Source organism: Cyprinus carpio, chromosome B16 (genome assembly GCF_018340385.1).
Source record: "Cyprinus carpio isolate SPL01 chromosome B16, ASM1834038v1, whole genome shotgun sequence".
In the NCBI taxonomy this organism is placed as follows: domain Eukaryota; kingdom Metazoa; phylum Chordata; class Actinopteri; order Cypriniformes; family Cyprinidae; genus Cyprinus; species Cyprinus carpio.
In genome coordinates, this window is record NC_056612.1 from 9,841,994 (window position 1) to 9,863,826 (window position 21,833).

General features: G+C 35.8%; 1 protein-coding gene across 2 annotated transcripts; it reads right to left on the bottom strand.

Annotated features, from left to right (window-relative positions):
* Positions 1-189: 189 nt before the first annotated feature.
* LOC109048698 (lysophospholipid acyltransferase 5-like) lies at positions 190-19,880 on the bottom strand. Of its 2 annotated transcripts, none has more exons than XM_042740613.1 (13): positions 19,726-19,880; positions 17,873-17,980; positions 15,654-15,763; positions 15,177-15,270; positions 13,686-13,723; positions 12,050-12,228; positions 10,615-10,723; positions 6,353-6,439; positions 4,733-4,899; positions 4,445-4,592; positions 2,196-2,351; positions 1,943-2,070; positions 190-1,470 (listed from the first exon to the last, which is right to left on the bottom strand). In XM_042740613.1, exons 1-12 carry the CDS (start codon positions 19,808-19,810, stop codon positions 1,951-1,953), a joined length of 1,401 nt encoding a protein of 466 aa, XP_042596547.1. In that variant the 5' UTR covers positions 19,811-19,880; the 3' UTR covers positions 190-1,470; positions 1,943-1,950. The 2 variants fall into 2 exon arrangements, with proteins under 2 accessions (XP_042596547.1, XP_042596548.1); XM_042740614.1 differs by having other exon boundaries at positions 15,654-15,760; positions 19,726-19,878.
* Positions 19,881-21,833: the final 1,953 nt, after the last annotated feature.

The following is a 21,833-nucleotide window of genomic DNA, read 5'->3' on the forward strand; positions in this document are numbered from 1 at the left end:
CACATTTACTTCCCACTTCGAGTTTGTAATGAATGTCATGTGTGAATGCGTTTGGACTCCTCACTCTCACAATCTGCGCTTCAGCTCTAGGGCCCAGACTGCAAGATGACGTCATATCGGCTCCCATTGCAGACAGATATAAAACCCTGACACCACAATTCAGAAACACCAGAACACACCAGAGCAGACTTTGTTCAAATCCAGCATTTTTAATGTGTATTACAAAAAACGGTTTTGTTTAAAAGTAGTTGTTTTCTCTCTCTCTCTCGCTCTCTTTCTTTCTCACTCTTTTTTGTACATTTGGTAGCAGTAAGGCAGTAGTTGTTTCCCAAAAACTATTTTTACATCCATAAAATTTGCAACCACATGTATAAATATTATAAAACAACTTTGATGCTACAGTGAGCCTCTGCTCCCTTGGATTGAATCTGGGTGCAGGTTTTAGCCCTCACTGAAGAGTCATGTATATTTGTGCCAAGGATCTTCAATATGTCATGTCATACAAAACTGATACGAAGGCAAATATGCACAAGAATTATTGAGAGCAGATCCTGATGTGCGATGAGGATTTAACACAGCAGTTTTTAATAGTGCCATTGGTGTGCACAATTTACTAAAATACTTGTTATAATTTAAATACTCTGCTCTTAATAATACTGACACAAATTTACCACCATATTCATGATTCTGGCTGGTAGCATATATGTTGCTGTGGTTTCTGTTTCACTCATACACTGGACAAAAAAGATTTGTTGGAGAAAAATGGAGTGAATGAGAAAAGGTCAGATGGATGGACAGACTGTTATATGGAGTGAGAGGATGAGATGACAGAATGATGATCCTTTTTTGAAAGTGTCAAAAAAGCTATACAAAATATAGTTACCATAAAACCCATTCTTAAAAAAAGAAAAATCCTCATCGAAGTTGTCTGGTCACAAGAAAAAATGGTTATAAAAATGAAAAACATTCATTTGTAATGCCAGGCATTTTTTTTTATACACATTTCATTGTCTTTTTAGGGTAAGTGAGGTTGAAATATTCCTAGCAAAGGAAAATTAAACATTTAATTTGTTTCCATCTTTGAAATGCATGCTCTGCGTCCCCTCTATAAGTGCACACATGGCCTCAGCGACAGCCAAAGCCAGTTCTCTGATAAGACAGGAGACAGGAAATGAGATCATTACTAAGTAATGAGTGCAATGGTATGAGCAGACACAGTATAAATATTTTTAGCCACCAAACATCAGTAAATCTTATTTCACAAATATTGAACTTCAAAAATGCTTGTATTTCTGCAGCTTTAAACCTTTTTCATTACAGTCCACCCAAAGAATGCAAAAAAACGTTCCAACGGACTAACATTTGTACACACACATCAGTGTTGTATGTAAATAGTAATATATTACTAAAGGCCTTAAAATTTGTCCTCTTCAGGCGCTCTTTAAAAGTCACAGTTCACTTCAGTCAAACCTGTGTAAGAGAAAGAGGGAAAAAGCTGATCAATTTTCATCTTCACACAGTCACATCTAAAGAATCTGCTTCTCAAATCCCCCAAAAAAGTGGTGCAAACAAATAAACAAATGTTCAATGATCAACAAATTGATCAATGAATCCTGAAGAAAAAAAAACAATGGTTTTGACACAAAAATTAAGTAGCACAACTATTTTCAACATTGATAATAATAAATGTTTCTTGAGCACCAAATCAGCACATAAGAATGATTTCTGCAATCTTTAGGATCACATGAAATAAATACCATATAAAAACTGAGCAAAGAATATTTTTAAGTTTCCAACTTGCAATTATGTAATTGTGAAGGTGTTCATATGAGTACTGACATGCCAGCATTAGATTCCACAGGAAAGAATAGATCTGACACTCAGTGAGAACAGACAGGTGGTACAAACCGTAGAGTTTAGAAGAGAGAGATGCTAAATTTACCATTTTAATTAATCCTCCTTTTTCTCACTGCCTCTTTTTCGAGGCACGAACACCTTGCGGAGGTATGGCAGGACGAGAAAGGCAATGAAGAAAAAGATGTGACCACAGAAATATATAGAGGAGTACACCTGGAAAAAAAAAACATTTCAAATGTAAATGACACTAGCAAACACTTGGATGGGTACAGGAGGTAAAGATCATGAACATCCCACTTTCAACATCAGATTTATGATGCTGAGCAATAAGAACACACCTTGAGCCATTTGTCGTAAGTGAAGAGGCTGAATGGCACCAGAGGGTATCCCATAAAGAGCCAGTGAATTAACTGCTGTACTACATATACAACTGGATACAGATGACTCTGAGCAATAGATGTCAGCAAAGGACTGTCCCGCACCATTGACTCAGCCTGCAACAATATTTACAAAACAGTTTTATTACTTTTAGCCACTTTCTAAAGCCTTTGTCTAACAGCATGTGTCCGCTTGTGCACAAGAAATGCTCTATATGCTATTCAAGTTGCATGAATTAACATTAACTTCCACTTTAAGAATAAACATGAATAAACAATGAACAATGCTATATTGATAAATGGACCTTTTTCACATTTCTGGGGTTCCCAGAAATGAAAGTAGTCATTGTTGGGGAAACTTTTATAGTGGTAAATGAAACTAAAACAAATGTCTTTTTGTGTGTGTTCTCATTTGCCCCAATAGCAAAGGAAAACGCAAACTATAGTGTTAAAAATGTACATTACTTTTATTTAAAATGAAAATATAAAAAAGCTGCTAGATTTACAATGTTGCAACACATCACAGTCTGTGAAAAGGGTCCATTAACATTGACCTACATAGATTAATAAATGTTGCTTGCTTTGCTCCTCTGTCAATTTCCCTGAATGAGCCTGTCACTCAGATCCCATAAAAAGTGAAAACACTTCGCTCCACTCACTCCGCACCGGTGGATACATACCACAAGTAAACATACACAGTGTTTCAATTTCACCTAGAGCCAGAGTTCACTGAACAATATTACATTTCAACTTGTTTTCTTTTTCTCCTGAGAAGGTTAATAATCAAGCTCTACCATCAGCATTCATCAAAAAAATGTGTTTTGTCTCAGACAGGAAATGTAATTTGTAAATATTCCATCGACTTTCATTTAATGTCTACTGATGTCTCACATTTTCTGACGTGAGCACTATTTGTCATTTTCAAAACAGGACTACAAGCGTGAGATGCTTCCTGTCCAACCTGTAAGATTACGTTTTACCAGCAAACTACTTGCATCAACTGCAACTGCCATTCTTAAAGGGATACTACACCCCAAAATGAAAATTTTGTCATTAATCACTTACCCCCATGTCGTTCCAAACCTGTAAAAGCTTTGTTCGTTTTCAGAACACAATTTAAGATATTTTGGATGAAAACCGGGAGGCTTGAGACTGTCCCATAGACTGCCAAATAAATAACACTGTCAAGGTCCAGAAAAGTATGAAAAGCATCATCAGAATAGTCCATCTGCCATCAGTGATTAAACCGTAACGTAATGAAGCGACAAGAATACTTTTTGTACGCGAATAAAACAAAAATAACGACTTTATTCAACAATTCCTCTCCTCTGTGTCTCTCCAAATCAGCGTAGAGCCATTTTGGTGAATCTGAGCAGTACGCAGGGGGTGTACGCTCTTCTGTGTCAGCCGCGCCAAAAGGATACGTATATTTACGTTTTGTTTGAAAGAAAACAGCACATCAGTGCAGCGCGGCTGACACAGAAGAGCGTACGCTTCATAACGTTATGATTGAATCACTGAAGGCAGATGGACTATTCTGATAATGCTTTTCATACTTTTCCAGACCTTGATAGTGTATTTATTTGGCAGTCTATGGGACAGTCACAAGCCTCCCAATTTTCATCCAAGATATCTTAAATTGTGTTCCGAAGATAAACAAAGCTTTTACAGTTTTGAAACGACATGGGGGTAAGTAATAATGACAAAATTTTCATTTTGGGGTGGAGTATCCCTTTAAGTACCATACTGTCATTGCCAGCTGAATCTTACCATCTGTTTCTATGTTTGAAAATGCAGTTTAGTACCTCAATCACTCATCTCAATTGGCGTTAATATGATTAAAAAAACAAAGATATTAACACTTGTATTCAGAAATATGAGATAAGATATATATACACACACACACACACACACACACACATACACTCTGTGTAATCTCTTCAAGATAAATTAAATATTTGATAACCTCACTACTGATCTATAAGTATTCTTCAATGCAGTTAGTTTTGCTCCATCCCTCACAGAAGAGCAAGAATATAAATCTTGAAATTCTTAGGAGAGTTACTAATCTCAGAAACACTGTCTCTTCAAAGCTGCAAACTTTAAGATCTGCCTTTGGCTGGCATGAAAGTATGTGACTCAAAGACTTCAGTCTTCTTGATTCTAAACTTCACGCCACATGTCTGGTATAGCAATGTTGCCATGGTTACCTGTCTCTCCACATTGACAATGATGAACTCCAAGGAGAAGCAGATGAGGTACCCAGAGTGCAAGCCATGCCAGATCGCCAGGAATAACAATGTGAACATTTGAGATAACAACTTGTTACCCAAAAACTTCAGCCTCTTAAACACGTGCCTGTATTGAAGAACAAGGGTGGAAAGAAAAGAGAAATTAAGAGAAAATTAATTGACACATACATAAAAAAAAAAAAAAAAAAAAGATTTTGAAAGACTCTGATTGCAATAAATGTCAACTGTCTAAAAGCATGTGCATACCTGGCAACCCAAGCGTTTGTGTTGATGTTGAAGGAATTGATGGTTCCTGTGAAGAACGGTGTGGTCTCAAATAGCCACAGCCTCACATTTGCACAGGCATCCCATTGGTGCTCCCCTTTTTCATTCTTCCCATTATAGCCCAGCCCAGAGAGTATACACACACCTTCCTAAGTATAAATATATCAATATAAATATATGAGAGAGAAATCTGCATTCAGTAGGTGCATCCTAAATCTCGTACTTCTGCACTATTCTATGATGCTTTGTAGTGTAGATAGTGAGAGTAGTGCGTTCACACTGAAAATTCCAAAGGAAAAGTGCACTTAAATATCTGAAAAAATGAAGTGTGGAATGTTGGACACTTCATGCACTCAACTGTCGCAGCTTTAATTACGTTGTGAAGGGGAAGGGGCTATCAGACTCAGATTATTAAAATAACCTTGACAAAATAACCTTGTAAAATTCATACACTACATGGTTGAGTACATAGTGTGTAAGTACATAGTGTATAAGCGCATAGTGTATAGTGCGTCATTTGGTATGCAGTTAGTGATTTTGGACACTGAAGTCACACATATTTAGGTCCCTATTATTTCCGTGATGCGGAATCACGGAATCCAGTCATAAAAATGGAATTTGTCAAATTTTGAATGAATTAATCAAAAGTAGGTCCTTACTCTTAAATCAAATTGCGATATGGACTAGTATCTATATATATTAAGCCGCAAAAAGACAATTTAAATATGAATCCTGTATGTTCTGTGTGTATCTGTGAATGAGTGGTGCAGATGCGTGGTTTAGTTTACTACAGACACACTGAGGCACGCTTGATGGTCCTGGTGAATTTAGTGTCTCCACCGATTCTCTAAATGAGGACATAAATACATGAACAACATCTCCAGGACTGCTCTGAGAGTCACTTCCTGGGCATTTCCGTTTCATCGGAGTAAAAATATCCTCATATCATACATACACAGAAATGTAAACTCAGAATTTGGTAGAATTTGGTAACAATAAAACAAATGGTGACAAAAAATAAAACAAGGCCCTAAACATGTAATTTTTGTTAAATTTTTAATAAATTGATGTGAAATAATGTAAGTTTCATGATTTTAATTAGTTAGACATGCTTTTGATTAATACAATACAATTCAATTCAACCATTAAAGAGGAGTCCAGAAAAATTAAAACAGAATTTGGGAAAAAAAATCATGACATATTGTACTGTCATACATGATAATGACATTTTTAGTTTGACTTGTTTGGGTCACTATTGTCAAAGAAAAATTCTAGGACAAAGAAAGGACTACTGTATGTCAAACAATCAAAATAATGCAAACACACCTACAAATCACAATCTATAGACAGTTTTAAGTCTGAAAACCTGTTCTACATCCCCTCAAACTGAACACCTGTGGCTAGATTTGCACTTCTAGTAGTCAGATGCACATTCTTAACTAGAAAAAGAGGGCCACATCTTAATTGCCTTGTTATACAACTAACATCTCTCCAAGAAGATAATAAAGATACATTGACAGGGTTCACAGCATGAAATGTAATGACTATCAATTACCACAGGTCTGCTCTTAATGGGGGATCGTGGTTGCGTTGTTTACTCACCGTGATTAGCCAGCAGCTGATGTACTTATACAGGTTTATTTTCATCCACACTAGCATGTAAACACACTTGTACCAGAATGGATGTGCCTGAATCACAGATTAAAACAAAGGATGAGATGAAATGAATCACTTCTGATGAATTATAAAAGGTCAAGTCTTATTTCATTTTGAACACGATTTTTGCCTTACAAAAACAGTCTAAAAATAATATGTTTTCAATTAAATTTACGTCCATACGGGCCGGACTCATGAAAATCTTAAGAATGAAGTTAAGACATTTCATAAGACACATTCCAAGAAGTCCATAAGAATGTTCCTAGGTGCAAATTTCGATCTTTATTTCTTAAGAAGACAATAACAGGCTTTGGTGTTTATCTTAATGTATGGTGATTATTACCGAAAACTCTGCCTGAAGATTACCTTTATAATCATAAGCAATTGACTCAATGGGAGTTCAGCACTGTGTTGGGTTTTTCTAATTCACCATGTATTTTGAATTGTTACTTTTAAAGGGGTCATATGATGCAATTTCAAGTTTTTCTTTCTCTTTGGAGTGTTACAAGCTGTTCATGCATGGATAAGATCCCTAAAGTTGCAAAGACTAAATTCTCAAACCCACAAATATATTCTTTATAAAAGTTAAGACTTGTCCACGCCCTCCTAAAATGCCTCATTTAAAAACACCCCCACATGTCTACGTCACGATGTGGGAAGATTTGAATAACGCTGGCAAAATGTTCACGCAAAGAAAGAAGGCATAACTTTGATTCTCGCTGTAGTATTGTTGCTGCCACTGCCGCCATGTTGTGGAGACGCTGTGTATTTCGTTGTGAAAGCGAAACTACTTTGTTTGGCCTTCCTAAAGAGGACACAACTAGAAATCAGTGGTTAAGTTGTATTTACAACATTGTTCCAGAACAGTTCGACCCAAATATTCAGATGTGTGCAGCGCATTTTACGGAGGATTGTTTCCTGAAGCTGGGAAGGCTTTGCATAAAGGCTGTTTCTATAAAGTGGGGCAATTCCAACTTTGCAAGGACAGTCTGGCGCTTCTGACTCACAACCTCTAAGTACATTTTTATATTTAAAGAATTTGCCACTGATGATTCAAATGTGAGTTTGAGCAATGTAAAGTAGCGCTTGTTTGTCGTTTCTCCGATCACAAATGCAGACATGGTTTTATGTTTACGTGGCGTGATGCAACGCAACGTGTAAAAACACAGTATAAGTCATTATAATCCGTAATTATGTCCCCATTGGATGCAACAAATGCCTTGTTTGTAATGGGTTTTATTGGTTTTGTCTCATCACACTGGGACACAGCATCACAGTATGTTAAAGCTGCAGTCGGTAACTTTTGGGGCTCGCGTCTGGCGGAAGAACATTGTAGCCGGAGCTACTTCTCTCCAATATAAACAAAATCCACCGCTCCCGGCTCTTCTGGTCCAATCAGTGCAGGGCTGTGCCACAGTGTTGTTTTGTGTTGAAAATGTAAAAAATATATATAATGAGCGAGTACATCATGAATCCATTTTCCAAACCGTGTTTTTGTCTTATCCTGAATCACTACGGTACACATATAATAAGTGTTTATATTCGGACTATTTTAGTCTGGTTGGGGTCGGCAACGCTGCAGAGTAGCACAGTATCGCCAAAGATGTAAACAGAGAGAAGTAGCTCCGGCTACAATGTTCTTCCGCCCGACGCGAGCCCCAAAAGTTACCGACTGCAGTTTTAAGGGGCATAACATTTCTGTCACACGCTTGAGTTATTCGGCCAATCACAACGCACTGGATAGCTGGCCAATTAGAGCATACCTTGCATTTCAGAAAGGCGGGGCATAGAGGAGCAACAATAATGTACAGTATGTGGAAAAAAATGTTTTTTGAACCTTAAACCACATAAACACATTTCATTACACCACATACACAAAATAATGTGCTTTTTAGCAACATCATATGACCCCTACAGCTCATTTCTAGAGTGAGTGGTCTGTTGCATTCTTTTCATTTTGCTGTTTCTAGAGTGAGTGTGTGTGTGTGTGTGTGTGTGTGTGTGTGTGTGTGTCTGTCTGTGAGCTGCCAGAGTGAATGTGTCCTGTGTGTGGGCACTCTCATTTGTGCTGAATGATGATGTTGAAAGTTATGTTGTAATTATAAAATTAAAGGGGTCATTGGATGCAAAATTCACTTTTACATGTTGTTTGAACATAAATGTGTGTTGGCAGTGTGTGTACACATCCACCCTATAATGATAAAAATCCACCCAGTGCTTTTTTATTTTTTAATAATAAAGATCACTTTCTCAGATCAGGCTGTTCTGAGATTCTTGGCACAGTGACGTTGTTATGCACAGGCCCCTCCCACAATCATTGATTGGCACTAGTGTTTTACCTTAGACCCACCCTGAGTGAGCTGTAAACAGTCAGCCATTGTTTCGACGCCTGAGCAGATTTAGACAAGAATGTCTCCTAAGCGATTGAGGTGTTCTGTTGTTGGATGTAATAATGAACATAACAGTCATCATTTACTCCCGACATCTGAGCCGCTGAAGACGCAGTGGATTACATTTGTTTTTGAAGGAAATGCGCCCCCCGATCTATATAAATGCGTCTATGTTCACGTGAATCATTCGTGATCCAGCTTCACTTCCAGAAGAAATGAGTACAAGGTGTTTAATAAATCTTTGCAAATTGCATTTCCTAATAATGTGCTAGTTAACAAGTTCCGCGGCTAAATGAGGATAAAGTTAACAGTCTCATGAGAACGGCTCTTGACCCCACAGAAGAGAGGGGCGGACAAAGTTTTCCTCTACCAATTGTTTTCCTCTACCATTGAAACGGGTCTCTGTGAACAGAGCTGTTTTACACTACCAATGAGAAATTTTTACCAAAGTATGTTACAAAAAATTCAAAAAAAACCAAATTAAACACATTTCATTAAAACCCTAAAGAATTATATCAACTTGTGCAAAATGGGCATCCGATGACCCCTTTAAAACTATTTTACTGATTTGCAAATTCAGCAAAGAGTTGCGTCACACATAATCATGACCAATAATTGTTACACATCCCTAGTTGTAATATGTAGCTAGTGTTTACTTACAACTATTAATTGAAAACAAGCCAGTTAATTGAAAATCTTATTTTTGGGCATTGAAGACAAATTGGCAGTTATCCTCTTTAAGATGTTATTTTAATGTTTTTAAGACGATTCTTTTCAAGAATTAAAAACTTAAGAAATTGTTTAAAAATAATTTTTGGGAAAGTTATTCTCTTAAGTAAGGAAATAAGAAGCAAATGGCAAATAGCAGTAATGTTGCATGAATCCAGCACCTGATCAGTAAGTACAACTATTTGAAAATCTGGAATCCGAGGGTGCAAAAAAAATCTAAATATTGAGAAAATCACCTTTAATGTTGTCCAAATGAAGTTCTTAGCAACGCATATTAATAATCAAAAATTATTTACGGTAGGAAATTGACAAAATTTCTTCATGGAACATGATCTTGAATTAATATCCTAACGATTTTTGGCATAAAAGAATAATCTATAATTTTGACCCATACACTGTATTTTTGGCTATAGCTACTAATATATCCCAGCGATGTAAGACTGGTTTTGTGGTCCACGGTCACAAATGATTAAATTAGCAATTAAATATAATGATCTCCTTGCAAGGGACCCACTTCTTAAGATATAAAGACAACTACATTACATTATATATTTGGCATGAAGACATTTGGAAATTATGTCTGAGAGAAATAATGTGATATTACTTTATACAGGCAATTCAACAGGCAATTAAAAAAATAAGTAAAAAGAAATTATTAAATATTTTTTGGAAGACATTTACACTGTTTTAAATTCACATCATTGGTTTTCTACTGGATATTATAGCAGTGTTAAATTAATAAATGTTTTTAGGTTTAGTTTACAGTCTCACTGCCTGCATGATTCCTGAAATGTATAAAGTGACATTTGATAAGCTAAACAGATTAAATTTATACAACTGGCTGTGAGCTCATTTTAACTCCCTCCTCCACAGCAGTCAAAATGCAGTTATTTGACTTGCACCAACTGTTTTCCATTTTCAAGAATATATGCCAAGACTGTAACTGACAGACTTAGAGCGCTCTCATTCAGACTGGGAGTCTGTGTAACATCAGGACAACACTGAAAAGATCCCAGAACAGGAACAAGTGACAGCTCACGAGATTCAGGTACAAGGCTGTTGATTTTGTGGCTTTGTGTATTCACTTACCTCAAACTCATCTGTTAAGTAGTAGCTATCTGAGTAGTGGGGCCCACCTATCGCAAAGACTGATAGGGTGATCAGACCTAAACCAAATCGCTTCATTGCTGGAACCACACTGCAAGAGCAGGAAACATTTGTTAGATTACATTGTTAATTAACAGAGGACTATAATAATGGAAATAACTATTTATAATGGCCCTTAAATGTGCTGTATGTAGGATTGACACCGAGTGGTTGAACTAGGTATTGTAGTCCAAATTCAAAATATTGGAGAGGGTTTTTTTCACCCGGCCCCTCCTCCTCAGACTTGACACACATGCAGGTTGCCAGATTGACTACACCAACAGGAACGAGCACACTTGCGGTGAATGAAATTAAATATCCAGTGTTTTCCACCAACTGGCAACCCGGGGTGCTGAAATACAACTGGGTAACCTGGCAGTGGGCGGGTTTCACAAACCAAAACAGAGACTGACATTTCAGCCCGGAACGCTCATTTTCAAAGGAGAATAACTGACTGTAGCATTGTTATTCAGATAAATAAGTATGTTAACTTACCATGTTTCTTATATATCTGCAAACATATTATGGTATGTTTATGCTTTAGTAGAGAGTCAAAAACTTACATACAGCATCTTTAACAGCACTGGTTAAGCTGATGTCAAAACAGTGTATAATTAATTTTCAATTTCCAACAACAGTGACAATTGGAGTCATGATATGTGTGCACCGGCAAGTCAATAAAGTTGAGAAAAGCTTAACTTTATGTAAATATCAGAGACGGTATGTGGTGACAATGGGAGCAAAGATGGATATTTTTCTGCATAATGTTATTGTGAGTTTTACTGTCCTCTGTATCTCTCTCTTCTCACATACAGGGATATAATAAAAAATTATGTCTGAAAAAGCGTGTCAAAGTGTGTCTGCATTTTGATTGACTTTTCATGCACTGATAATCATTTATTTTCCTCATGATATGATGCATTATGCACTGCTCCAATTCATATACAAACAACAAAATACAGAATAATCATTTTCAGCAAAAAAGAAAACTAATTTCTTTTCAAGATGAAATGATATCTTATTTATACAAGAAATGTATCCCATTTGTAATTAGATTTTCTAACTCTAGAGTCAGTTGTACAGCCAGCCAATAACATCAGAGCATCCAGTGCCTATATGAATGTCTATAGCTTAATGGATAAAGATAAAATAGATCAGACATGTTGCAAGAGCACTAAGAGTTACTAAGACTTGTTCATTATCACGGTGACCTCAAGCAAGTAAAAGTCACAAGACAGGAACTGTCCTTGTAATGGAAAAATGAATCCTGCAAATCATTTTGGATGAAAAGTGTCCACTAAATGTTAATAAACAACTTTTTACAGGAGGTAAAATCATTGGTTTGGGATTGTTAGTGTGTGAAATGCTGTGCACTCACCTATTGGGTGGTTGTCCAGGAACATCGGACATCTCTCGAGACACCAGATGCTGGTAGTTTTGCAGTGTAAACTGAGGCCCTACCAGGAAGCCTCCATAGAAGTATGAGAAACCAAAAACCTCCAACAAAGACGGTGTAGAGTTGAGGGCAGACTTCTTCTGCTCTGCACTCAGCTGAGACTGTAAGATAAAGAAAATGAGTCTATGAATTAAAAGAGAGGGGCTGGGAAATTTAGAAGATAACAGACATACACTACCATTTAAAAGTTTGGGGTTGGTAAGATTTTTTTGTCTTGTTTTTGAAAGAAGTTTCTTATGCTCACTAAGGCAACATTCAATTCTATCAAATCACAGTAAAAACTGTTAAAGGTCCAGAAAGGTGGACACCGTTAAAATAGTCCATGTGACATCAGTGGTTCAACCGTAATATTATGAAACTACAAAGAAAAACAAAAATAATTTGTTCTCTTATGTGTCAGTCTTCAACACGTGTTCACGAGAGTATCATGACTGATGAACCCCTGATGTCACATGGACTATTTTAACAATGTTACTACTTACTACCTTTCTGGGCCTTGAAGTTGTGTTGCTGTCTATGCAGGGCCAGAAAGCTTTTGGATTTCATCAAAAATATCTTCATTTGTGTTCTGAAGATGAAAGAAGGTCTTACAGGTTTGGAATGACATGGGGGTGAGTATTTAATGACAGAATTTAAATTTTAGGGTGAACTATACTGAATAAAAGTACTATTTTACTACTGTCGTTTGTACAGTAGTGTAAAAAAACATTTGTACAGCAGTGTAATTCAGAAAGTTTGTTCTCCAGAACTACTTATGTAAACGTAGGATTCATTACAGGCAAAATGCTTTCAATTTTGAATGTGCTATAGTCATGCTAGTGAACAAAGCAGAGTGTATGAACTCATTTACACCTGCTACTCAGATCTGTATCAAGTGATTTGTTCACAAGTGGTTTGTGCTAGATACAGGGTCCAAAACATTTAGCAATCCTCTTCCCCACTTAAACTTTATCAACATGCAGTAAGTGATATCATGTGTCTCCTTTGACCAGATGTGACACTACCATCGGTCTGATCACTTGTGACCCGATTACCGGTGATGGATGTTAATACTAGGTGTAACCAGGATTTATTATCGGTCATCCAGTAATCTTTATGCCCTCAATAAAACATTGCTTTAAGTTGAGTAAGAAACAGCTTTCTAGGGTGGCTACAGTAATTGACACAGAAAGAGATCAACAGAGATATAACCGCTTACACACCATCAGAAGCCAACTGTGTCGAGCCACACCTACTATTCATATTTAGACAGAGGTGTTTAATCTGAGCCACAGATGAGTAGACTGAAGTACAGAACTAACAGATGACACATTTAATTCTTGGGGAACTTTCATTACACTTCACCTTGCCAGGCATCATTGCACTTATCCACTTAACGGTCATTTAGCAGAATGGCTGCTACACAACTGAAGAAGATACTTTGTGGTTCCCCATCAGTTCCTTGTGCTCAAATCGTGAATAAACTTGCAAAGATTGATGCAGGAAGAGGAAAAGGAGTGAGATAATGATAGGAAGACGATGTGTGGAAGTTAATAGCAGCTCATAAAGTCACACTCACTTGTTCTTTTCCTCCATCATAATAATCAAGCGCTAAACCTGCAATGAGAAAATGAAATCCTCATCAGTGCTGGCTTAACATGAGCTCTACCACTGACAGACAATCAGTTGTTAAGAAAAAAAAACAAGGGTGATGCTGATCACATATTTGTGATAATACATCTTTTAAATAATGGAAAATAACTATATGTTAGTGGAAAAAAATAAAAAAATAAAATAAAAAACAGAAAATAAAGAATAATTACAAGAGCACACTAACAAAAAGCACAAACAGTAACAGTAAAAAAGGAAAAAAAGTAATATATTTAAAATATATTAATAAATACTAAATATAGCTCAAATCTATTAACATATTTACTGACATATAGCTCAATACAAATTATAATTTAACTTTATTTGGAGTACTACTTGTAAACAATGCACACTATTAAGTCTAATATGTGTTTTAATGTCACTACTGATGAAGATTTATGATCTTTGAATAATATCAGTCTTTAAATGCAAAATATTTAAAGTGTACCTGAAGTACACTTGCTATAGTTTCAATTCAGCACAATCAAATATACCTCAGTATATCTTTAGTTGGACTTCAGCACTACTTCCGCACAATTAAAGTCCATTAAGTGCAAGATAAGTTGTTAGAATTTAGCAGACTTTAAGTATACCAGTTTAGATACTAAAAGTACAACTGCAGGGTATTTTAATTAAGTACATAAATATTTAAATGTATTTGTAGTATACTTAGCATGAAATAAATGTATTTCAAATACATTTTAGCATATTTATTTTTCACTAGGGTAATCTGTCAATATATTTTTAATTTATTGTATGGGTGGATATTTATTTTGTATGTTCATTTTTTTCCTCCATTTTACATTTCCTTTCAGTTATCTAACAGTTACTTAAAGTAAAAATTATTCATACTATATTACCATTTTTGTACCAATGCATTTTGTAAGTGTTTGTAACCATATGTTGATTCACCTTCTGAGCCTTGTGATAAACAGTTAAAAAAAATATATTGTAAATATGTGACCCTGGACCACAAAACTAGTCTTAAGTGTAGATTTGTCGAAATTGAATAAATGAGCTTTCCATTGATGTATGGTTTGTTAGGATAGGACAATATTTGGCTGAGATACAACTATTTGAAAATCTGGAATCTGAGGGTGCAAAAAAAATCTAAATACTAAGAAAATCGCCTTTAAAGTTGTCCAAATGAAGTTCTTAGCAATGTATATTACTATTCAAAAATTAAGTTTTGATACATTTTTGGTAGGAAATTTACTAAATATCTTCATGGAACATGATCTTTACTTAATATCCTAATGATTTTTGGTATAAAAGAAAAATCAATAATTTTGACCCATACAATGATTTTTTGGCTATTGCTAAAAATATACCCCAGTGCTTTAAGACTGGTTTTGTGGTCCAGGGTCACATATATAAATTCTGAGTAACAGATGAGGAAGATTAAAAGCAGGTATCATACCGATGAGTTTGAGCGTGAGGACACAGTGAGGCATGGTCCATTTGATATCATACTCGTCTGTAGCTGTGAAGTAATAACCCATCAACAGATATATCTGCCACACAAAAACACACAAAAAACACCCTCAGGATGTGTTGAGACTGACTTTACTGTTTTAATGTCTAGGGTCAAAAAAATAAACTGACAAGAATACACCAGTCAGTAAATCTTAATCATGTTTTATACAGTGCTCTGTGGGACCCCCACATAAAATAACCCATAACAATTTTCAAGGAGGATGTCTGTAAGGCAAGTCTTCATACGAGTAAGAAAAATCATGAAGTATTAGCCTGATACTTCAATGTTAAACATGTTTATATAAATGATCCAATAGGGTACTGATAAGCTTGCAACATTTCATGCATGAGATCACATCAAGAGCGCAAGAACAGATATAGAGATGGGTGTGTGTGTGTGTGTGTGTGTGTGTGGTCTCACCATCTGAAAGCTAAAGCTACTCAAAACGCATGTGACTGTCCTTCCCATCAGCCTCAGCAACAAGAACTGAATGACTATGCATAAGAAGGAGTGACAGACCTGAGACCCTGAGAGAAGGACATAGAGATGATGTTATTGCATTCCAGTGCTACCTGAGCAGCAGATAACAATATTACACTTTATCAGCATTATGAAGAATAAAAATGGAACAGAATACTTCATCCAAAATGACAGCTTTGTTAACATTTACTCAACCTCATGTCATTTCAAACCAGTATGCCTTTTTTTCTTCTTCTGTGGAACACAAAAGGAGGTTTATTTTTTAAATGACTGATGACCTTTATGGAGGTCTCTCTTTTAGTCTGTTTTCCATATATGAAATTGAACTCCAAAATACCAAAAACGCTATTAAAAGTATAATAAAAGTGATATTTTCTATGTATATGAAAGTGCACTATTCTACGTTTTCTGAAACCATACGCAAGATACAAACTAAAAAATTTTATTTATTCACTGACAAATCAAATATTGCAACTTTGACATTAATGAGATCTGCTCATGAGACATGCGAGAACCAATTGTGTTTGATGTAATATTTTCAAAGACCATGACTTTTTTAAACATTGTAGAGCAATGAAAAGTTGAGCGGAAGATTATCAGTGAAAAACGACAATTTTTGGCATTTTCATTTTGAAGCCTGTGAGACCCAGTTTTCCTTTCACATTCATTATATGGAAGAAAAGTAAAACGTTGCTTTAACATTCTTCAAAAAAATCTTCTTTTGCATTCTTCTGAAGAAAGATCTTATGAGTTTGTAACAACATGACTGCAAGTGAATGACGCTGAGAAAGAGAATACTGTCATTTTTGTCTGAACTATCACTTCAAAAAAGAATTCTTTTAAACAAGTCAGAGAGAAATATCTCAGATTAAGACAGACCTGCTGTTAGATCCGAATGCAGCACAAAGAAATCAAAGACACAGAATACAAGCACAAGTTAATTATCACATTTCCCAATACAACACTCTTCGGTTTTCATTAGCTTGCTTTTCAACCTACCACTCATATTCTCATTAACTACATTCTGACCACAAGGGGTAATCGCCATGGCAACAAAACCTCATGGCTCTGTGTCACAATCTTCTTTATGTCAAAGCCACAGTCAGCAGGAAATCATTACCACAGACCGCAGAGCAGTTAGTCAGGATACCCTTCATTTTCCCGCCATTATTCTCAAGGACACTAAAGAGTCAATAACTTTACAGAGCAGAACTCTACCTTCAGAATATTTAAACAAGTGACAAATTATTCAAGGGCAAATCTGACAGGGGCCAAAGCCACTTGGTCATCGGACATCTAGCAAGACTTTTACATTGCTGCAAAAATAGCAATTTCAAATAAAATGCTGTTCTTTTGAACACTATATTCATTAAAGAATCCTGAAAAGAAATTATCAGTTTCCACAAAAAAAAAACAATAAGCAGCTAACTGTTTTCAACAATTCAGCATACTGGAATGATTTTAAACTGAATTGTAATAATATTTCACAATATTACTGTGTTTATTTGATCAAATAAATGCAGCTTTGATGAACATAAGACTTCTTTCAAAAACATAACAAAAAACCTTAAAAACCCAAAACTTTTAAACAGTCGTAATATAGTATTTTAAGAATTTTAGAGGAACCGTTTTCAAATTAGGAACCTGAGAAAGAATGTTAAAAAATATTTGCTTAAGATCATATCTTTGACTCAAATCAACCGCATAAGGCGGGGTGGTGGTGGGGTGTCTGAAACAGAACTATGATATTACATAACAATCTTAATCTTCCCTTTTAAAACTCCTATTCAGTAAAAAGAGTGTTTTGAACTTTTGCACAAATTTACAGATTGCATTTGAGATGATGAAAAAAAGAACCAGCTGTGATGTTGCTCAGTTTGGAGAATGCTTAAGGCTTGCGTGTCATATTAAATAAGAATCGAATGTGTGTGAACAGAGCAAGTTCAGGATTAGGGAAACCAGGGGAGCTGAACTACAGTAAAAAAGCTCCAGTCTAAATATGGACCAACAGCCGCTAACTGCTAGTCGACGAGCCCGGCCATAGATCATAAGACTAAAAAAAGCTAGTAGGTCTAACTTAAACGTGTTACAGTTTTGAGGACACTAGTTATCAGATCGTTCAGTTCTTCACTCTTTCCCTGCTTCCTTCTCTCTCTCACCAAAATTAAACGTGGCCAGTGCCAGCCCGGAGAATGTGTGGAAGAGATGAACAACTGTTGCAGACTGATGAAAGAAAAACCACCGGTACACCAGTGCAAAGGGATAACCTACAGAGAAAACAGAGAGAAACAGATTAGGCTCATGATGTGATGCAACTGTAGACAAAACCCTAACAGTCGAATCAACGTCCATTATGGCACATAACAATTGTCTTCTGAGGGTGCGACACAGCAGAGAAAGCTTTGACGGACTGGAATGTGTTACACCTGATTTGAGGGTGTGGCCAGTTAAAAGTCAAGCAGGAATATAAAAACAGGATTTCTGAAAGCTCAACTGAAAAGTAAAGAATTAAGGATGTGCCAGTATTAAAATGATGAATGACACTGACAAGTTGATGATTATTCTCATGTTATTGTGACCATTAAGTGATTTTATAAGTAATATAAATATTCTATAATATTTTGTCTGAAAATGACAAACAATACAAGAATGCTAGAAATACAAATAATACGGTTTAATACAAGAGGTAAAGTTAGGCATCATAAATATTATAATGTACAGTATGATAAAAGGAATATACACATTATTTATGTAAAGAATGCATTTAACAAACATCTGCTTTTATTATTTTACATTTTGAGGTTTAATTTAGTCATTTGGTGTTTTTCTTATTTTTAATATTTCTATTTAGTGTTAATTTATTTTATTTCTGTTTTAGTTTTAGTAAATGTGCAGCACTTCAACCAGCTTATTTTATTTCAATTAGTCGCCAAGTCAACTTTTTTAATTTTCTCTTTTTTTTTTCTTTTTTAAAGTTTTTTCAAAGTTAGTTTTCAAAGTTTTTTTTAATAGTTGTAGTTTTATTCAACAATAACAACTCTGTTTTAAGTTTGCATTAGTTGGTAATCTAAATGGGAAAATATATTGTGCATCCCTGGTAAAGGTTAAAATATTTGAAACTTTATGGGTGTTAATTTTTTTTCTTATACGTGTATCATGCTATTCTCATTTTTCAGTGTTCTGTGACACCTTTTAACTGTAGGAAGTCTTCATTCTCTGACATATAGTTCTGCATTTCAGTTTTACCATACATGAATGAATAAATATCAAAACAATTCAGGATTTCATTCAGTACAGATTTACAATAGAAATGGACTCAAAGGCATCAAGCAAAAAACGCCCTGGAAAAGTTTAGTAGGCATCATTCTGATGCCATACTGTTAAAACTTCATTGACACTTACAGACACATTAAAACACAGTAAAGTATCAGTCTTTGCACTGGAATCATGCAAATGGTCAAACAAAGTCTAGCAGCACCGTGTCATTCATCTGGTTGAAGTGGTTAAGCAGTCCACTGCAATGCACCTGACCAAAGTACAGATCACCCTGCTATCTGTTCTCACTCTCCTATTCTTATCAACCTGTAACCTGATAGCTGGAAAACCAACTTGATTTGCATTGAAAGGTTACAACTAACTGTGGGTCAAACAACTACAATTCAGCAGCAGAATAAAGGGGCAGCTGTCAGACGAAGCTCTAACGAGACTGGAACTACTTTGAGTCCGAACATTCATGGCAGTTGTGTGCAGCTGAGCATGAAATCTCGCCGGACATGAGGTCACCCTTGTCGACCTTTGGTTTTGACTGCAGTCGGTGTGAATGGAGATTGTTGTTGTTGGTAGCGTGTTGTTGTTGCTGCTGGGAGCACGGTGGACAGCTGTGTGATGACTTGAGCACACTTCTAGTACAACTACAACTACATAACTGTCCACGTTTTATTGACTCCTAACGACACGCATTACAAACCCGCGGCAGAGTCTAAATAATCTCGCTTGTGCGCCGTCCACTTACCTAATAAGATTGACAGAATCAATCGAACCGCCGGTTCGGGTGAACCTAAATATTCGGCTAATTTCTCCATGAAGGGAGCCGCCATCTTTAGTGTGGGCGGAAGTAGCTGCGGTTGTGTTTCCGTGAGTGTGTGGAGCTCGTGAGATCTCCACGCGCCCTTTAACTCCGTTCAGCTACTCCTCCTCTCGCCACCTCTCACACCATTCACAGTAACCTTTACTTTCAGCTTTCGCAAACATATTGTGCAATGTTTGTGCCATTTCAGTGCAAATAACCTAAATGACCTGCGAAATGGGGAGGAAATAGTTCATTCAGAATTAATGAGAAATTAATGTTATTAATCAGTGAGTTTAGGTTTGGATAAAACACACACACACACACACACACACACAGCAAATGTTACGAATGCATATAATAAAGGGAAGTCCTGATTATTAATTTTGACAATGAAGATTGTCATGAAAGAAATATAAAGCAGCGTCACAATACTGTCCTCTAGTGACTCGAACAATTTGGCTGCACTAATCCTGTTTCTTATGCTCTCTATGCTGCTAGGAATTGTTTCGTTTCTAGCTCAAAATTTTGGCATCTAATTTATATATTATATATATATATATATATATATATATATATATATATATATATATATATATATATATATATATATATATATTTCAATCTCTAAAGTAGCTAAAAATAAGCAATGCCTTCAAGCTCTCTAAATGATTATATACTGATTTACCCCCATTTACGTTTGCTATAATTTACCGGTATTTATTTGCAAATATATATATATATATATTCATTTAAAAACTAAGCTTTCAAAAATCTAATCGATTGAACTAATTTACAACAATAGTCTTCTCACTGTTTTCAAGTATATGCACTCAAATTACACGCTCCATCAAAGAAAAACGTGTTTTTTTTAGACCAAAGGTGAATGAAAGTTTAACCTGAACTGTATCATTATTATGCAAATGTGAACACGCCCCCGGTGATGTCACCCACTACTAATCAGGTATACTCAAGTACACCCGGCTGCAGCCTGCAGATCGAGGCGGGGCTGCACCTGGGGCGGGGCTGCACGTGTCGCCCCGCCCCATACCTACTCTGATTGGTTCGATCGTCTTTCATAGACATGCATGATATGAAATGTGTGCGTAGTTTGTTTAAAAAGCTAAAAATGCTGTGCAGTTTTACAAAGCCTTCATTATAATGCACAGTTGTTTATTGTTAACTTGACTCACTATGTCTGATTTATTGAATCACGAGATGTTAGCTGCTGCAAGTTTAATCTTATGGACCAGTCGAATCACTGAAACATTCTAAAACACGCTTAACGTGAAAGTACATGACTTAATGCATTAAAAATGTGTTTTAAAAAGACCAAACTCAGTAAACAAATGATTAATAAAGCACTCTATTCACAGACAAGCAGATATGAGCGCAGAATTCGAACGCAACGCGAGTTAAGTATTTTCCTCCCATTACCTGCTTATTTGTTTTTGTAAATACAATGCTTTATTAAAAATGTTTACTGAGTTTGGTATTTTTAAAACACGTTTTAATGCATTACACCACGTTAAGCGTTTTCCTTTTAGGCTATGGTTTTCTATGGGAGGAAAATGCTTAACACGTAATTAAACGCATTGCATTCTTATTCTGGACTCACCTGCTTGTCTGTGAATAGAATACTTTATTAGTAATGTGTTTAATGAGTTTGGTCTTTAAAAAAAAAAAAAAAAACTTTTAATGCATTAAGTCACGTTAAGCATTCCAGCTGAATGAAAAGAATCGGCTCAATAATGGTCACAAAATTGGTCTCGGAGAAGATACCAATTTAATATAAATAGATGATACTTTATAAAGTTTATCTCAATATTTGTCTGCAGTGGCTGTGAGACAACTGCACTAAAATAAGACCACGATACACATGAAATTGTGTTCGTTACTATAGCAACAGATTACAGGTATGTCCTTTCAGAATTATCACTGGCCGGTAGAAATAAAAGTTTATCGATTTCTTCACTTTAAAATAACGAGGAACAGCATATTTTCCTGAAATAAAAGGGAGGAAAAGTCTATGCTTTGCAATGTAGTAAAGAAAA

Bases quoted from the DNA above. Each gene is read 5' to 3' on its own strand.
- LOC109048698 (XM_042740613.1), bottom strand. From the start codon at position 19,810: ATGGCGGCTCCCTTCATGGAGAAATTAGCCGAATATTTAGGTTCACCC. The intron at 12,229-13,685 runs GTGAGTGTGACT...TTTATCTTACAG, and splicing joins ATGATGGAGGAAAAGAACAA to TCTCAGCTGAGTGCAGAGCA. The intron at 2,071-2,195 runs GTGTGTTCTTAT...TTTTTTTTCCAG, and splicing joins CTTACGACAAATGGCTCAAG to GTGTACTCCTCTATATATTT.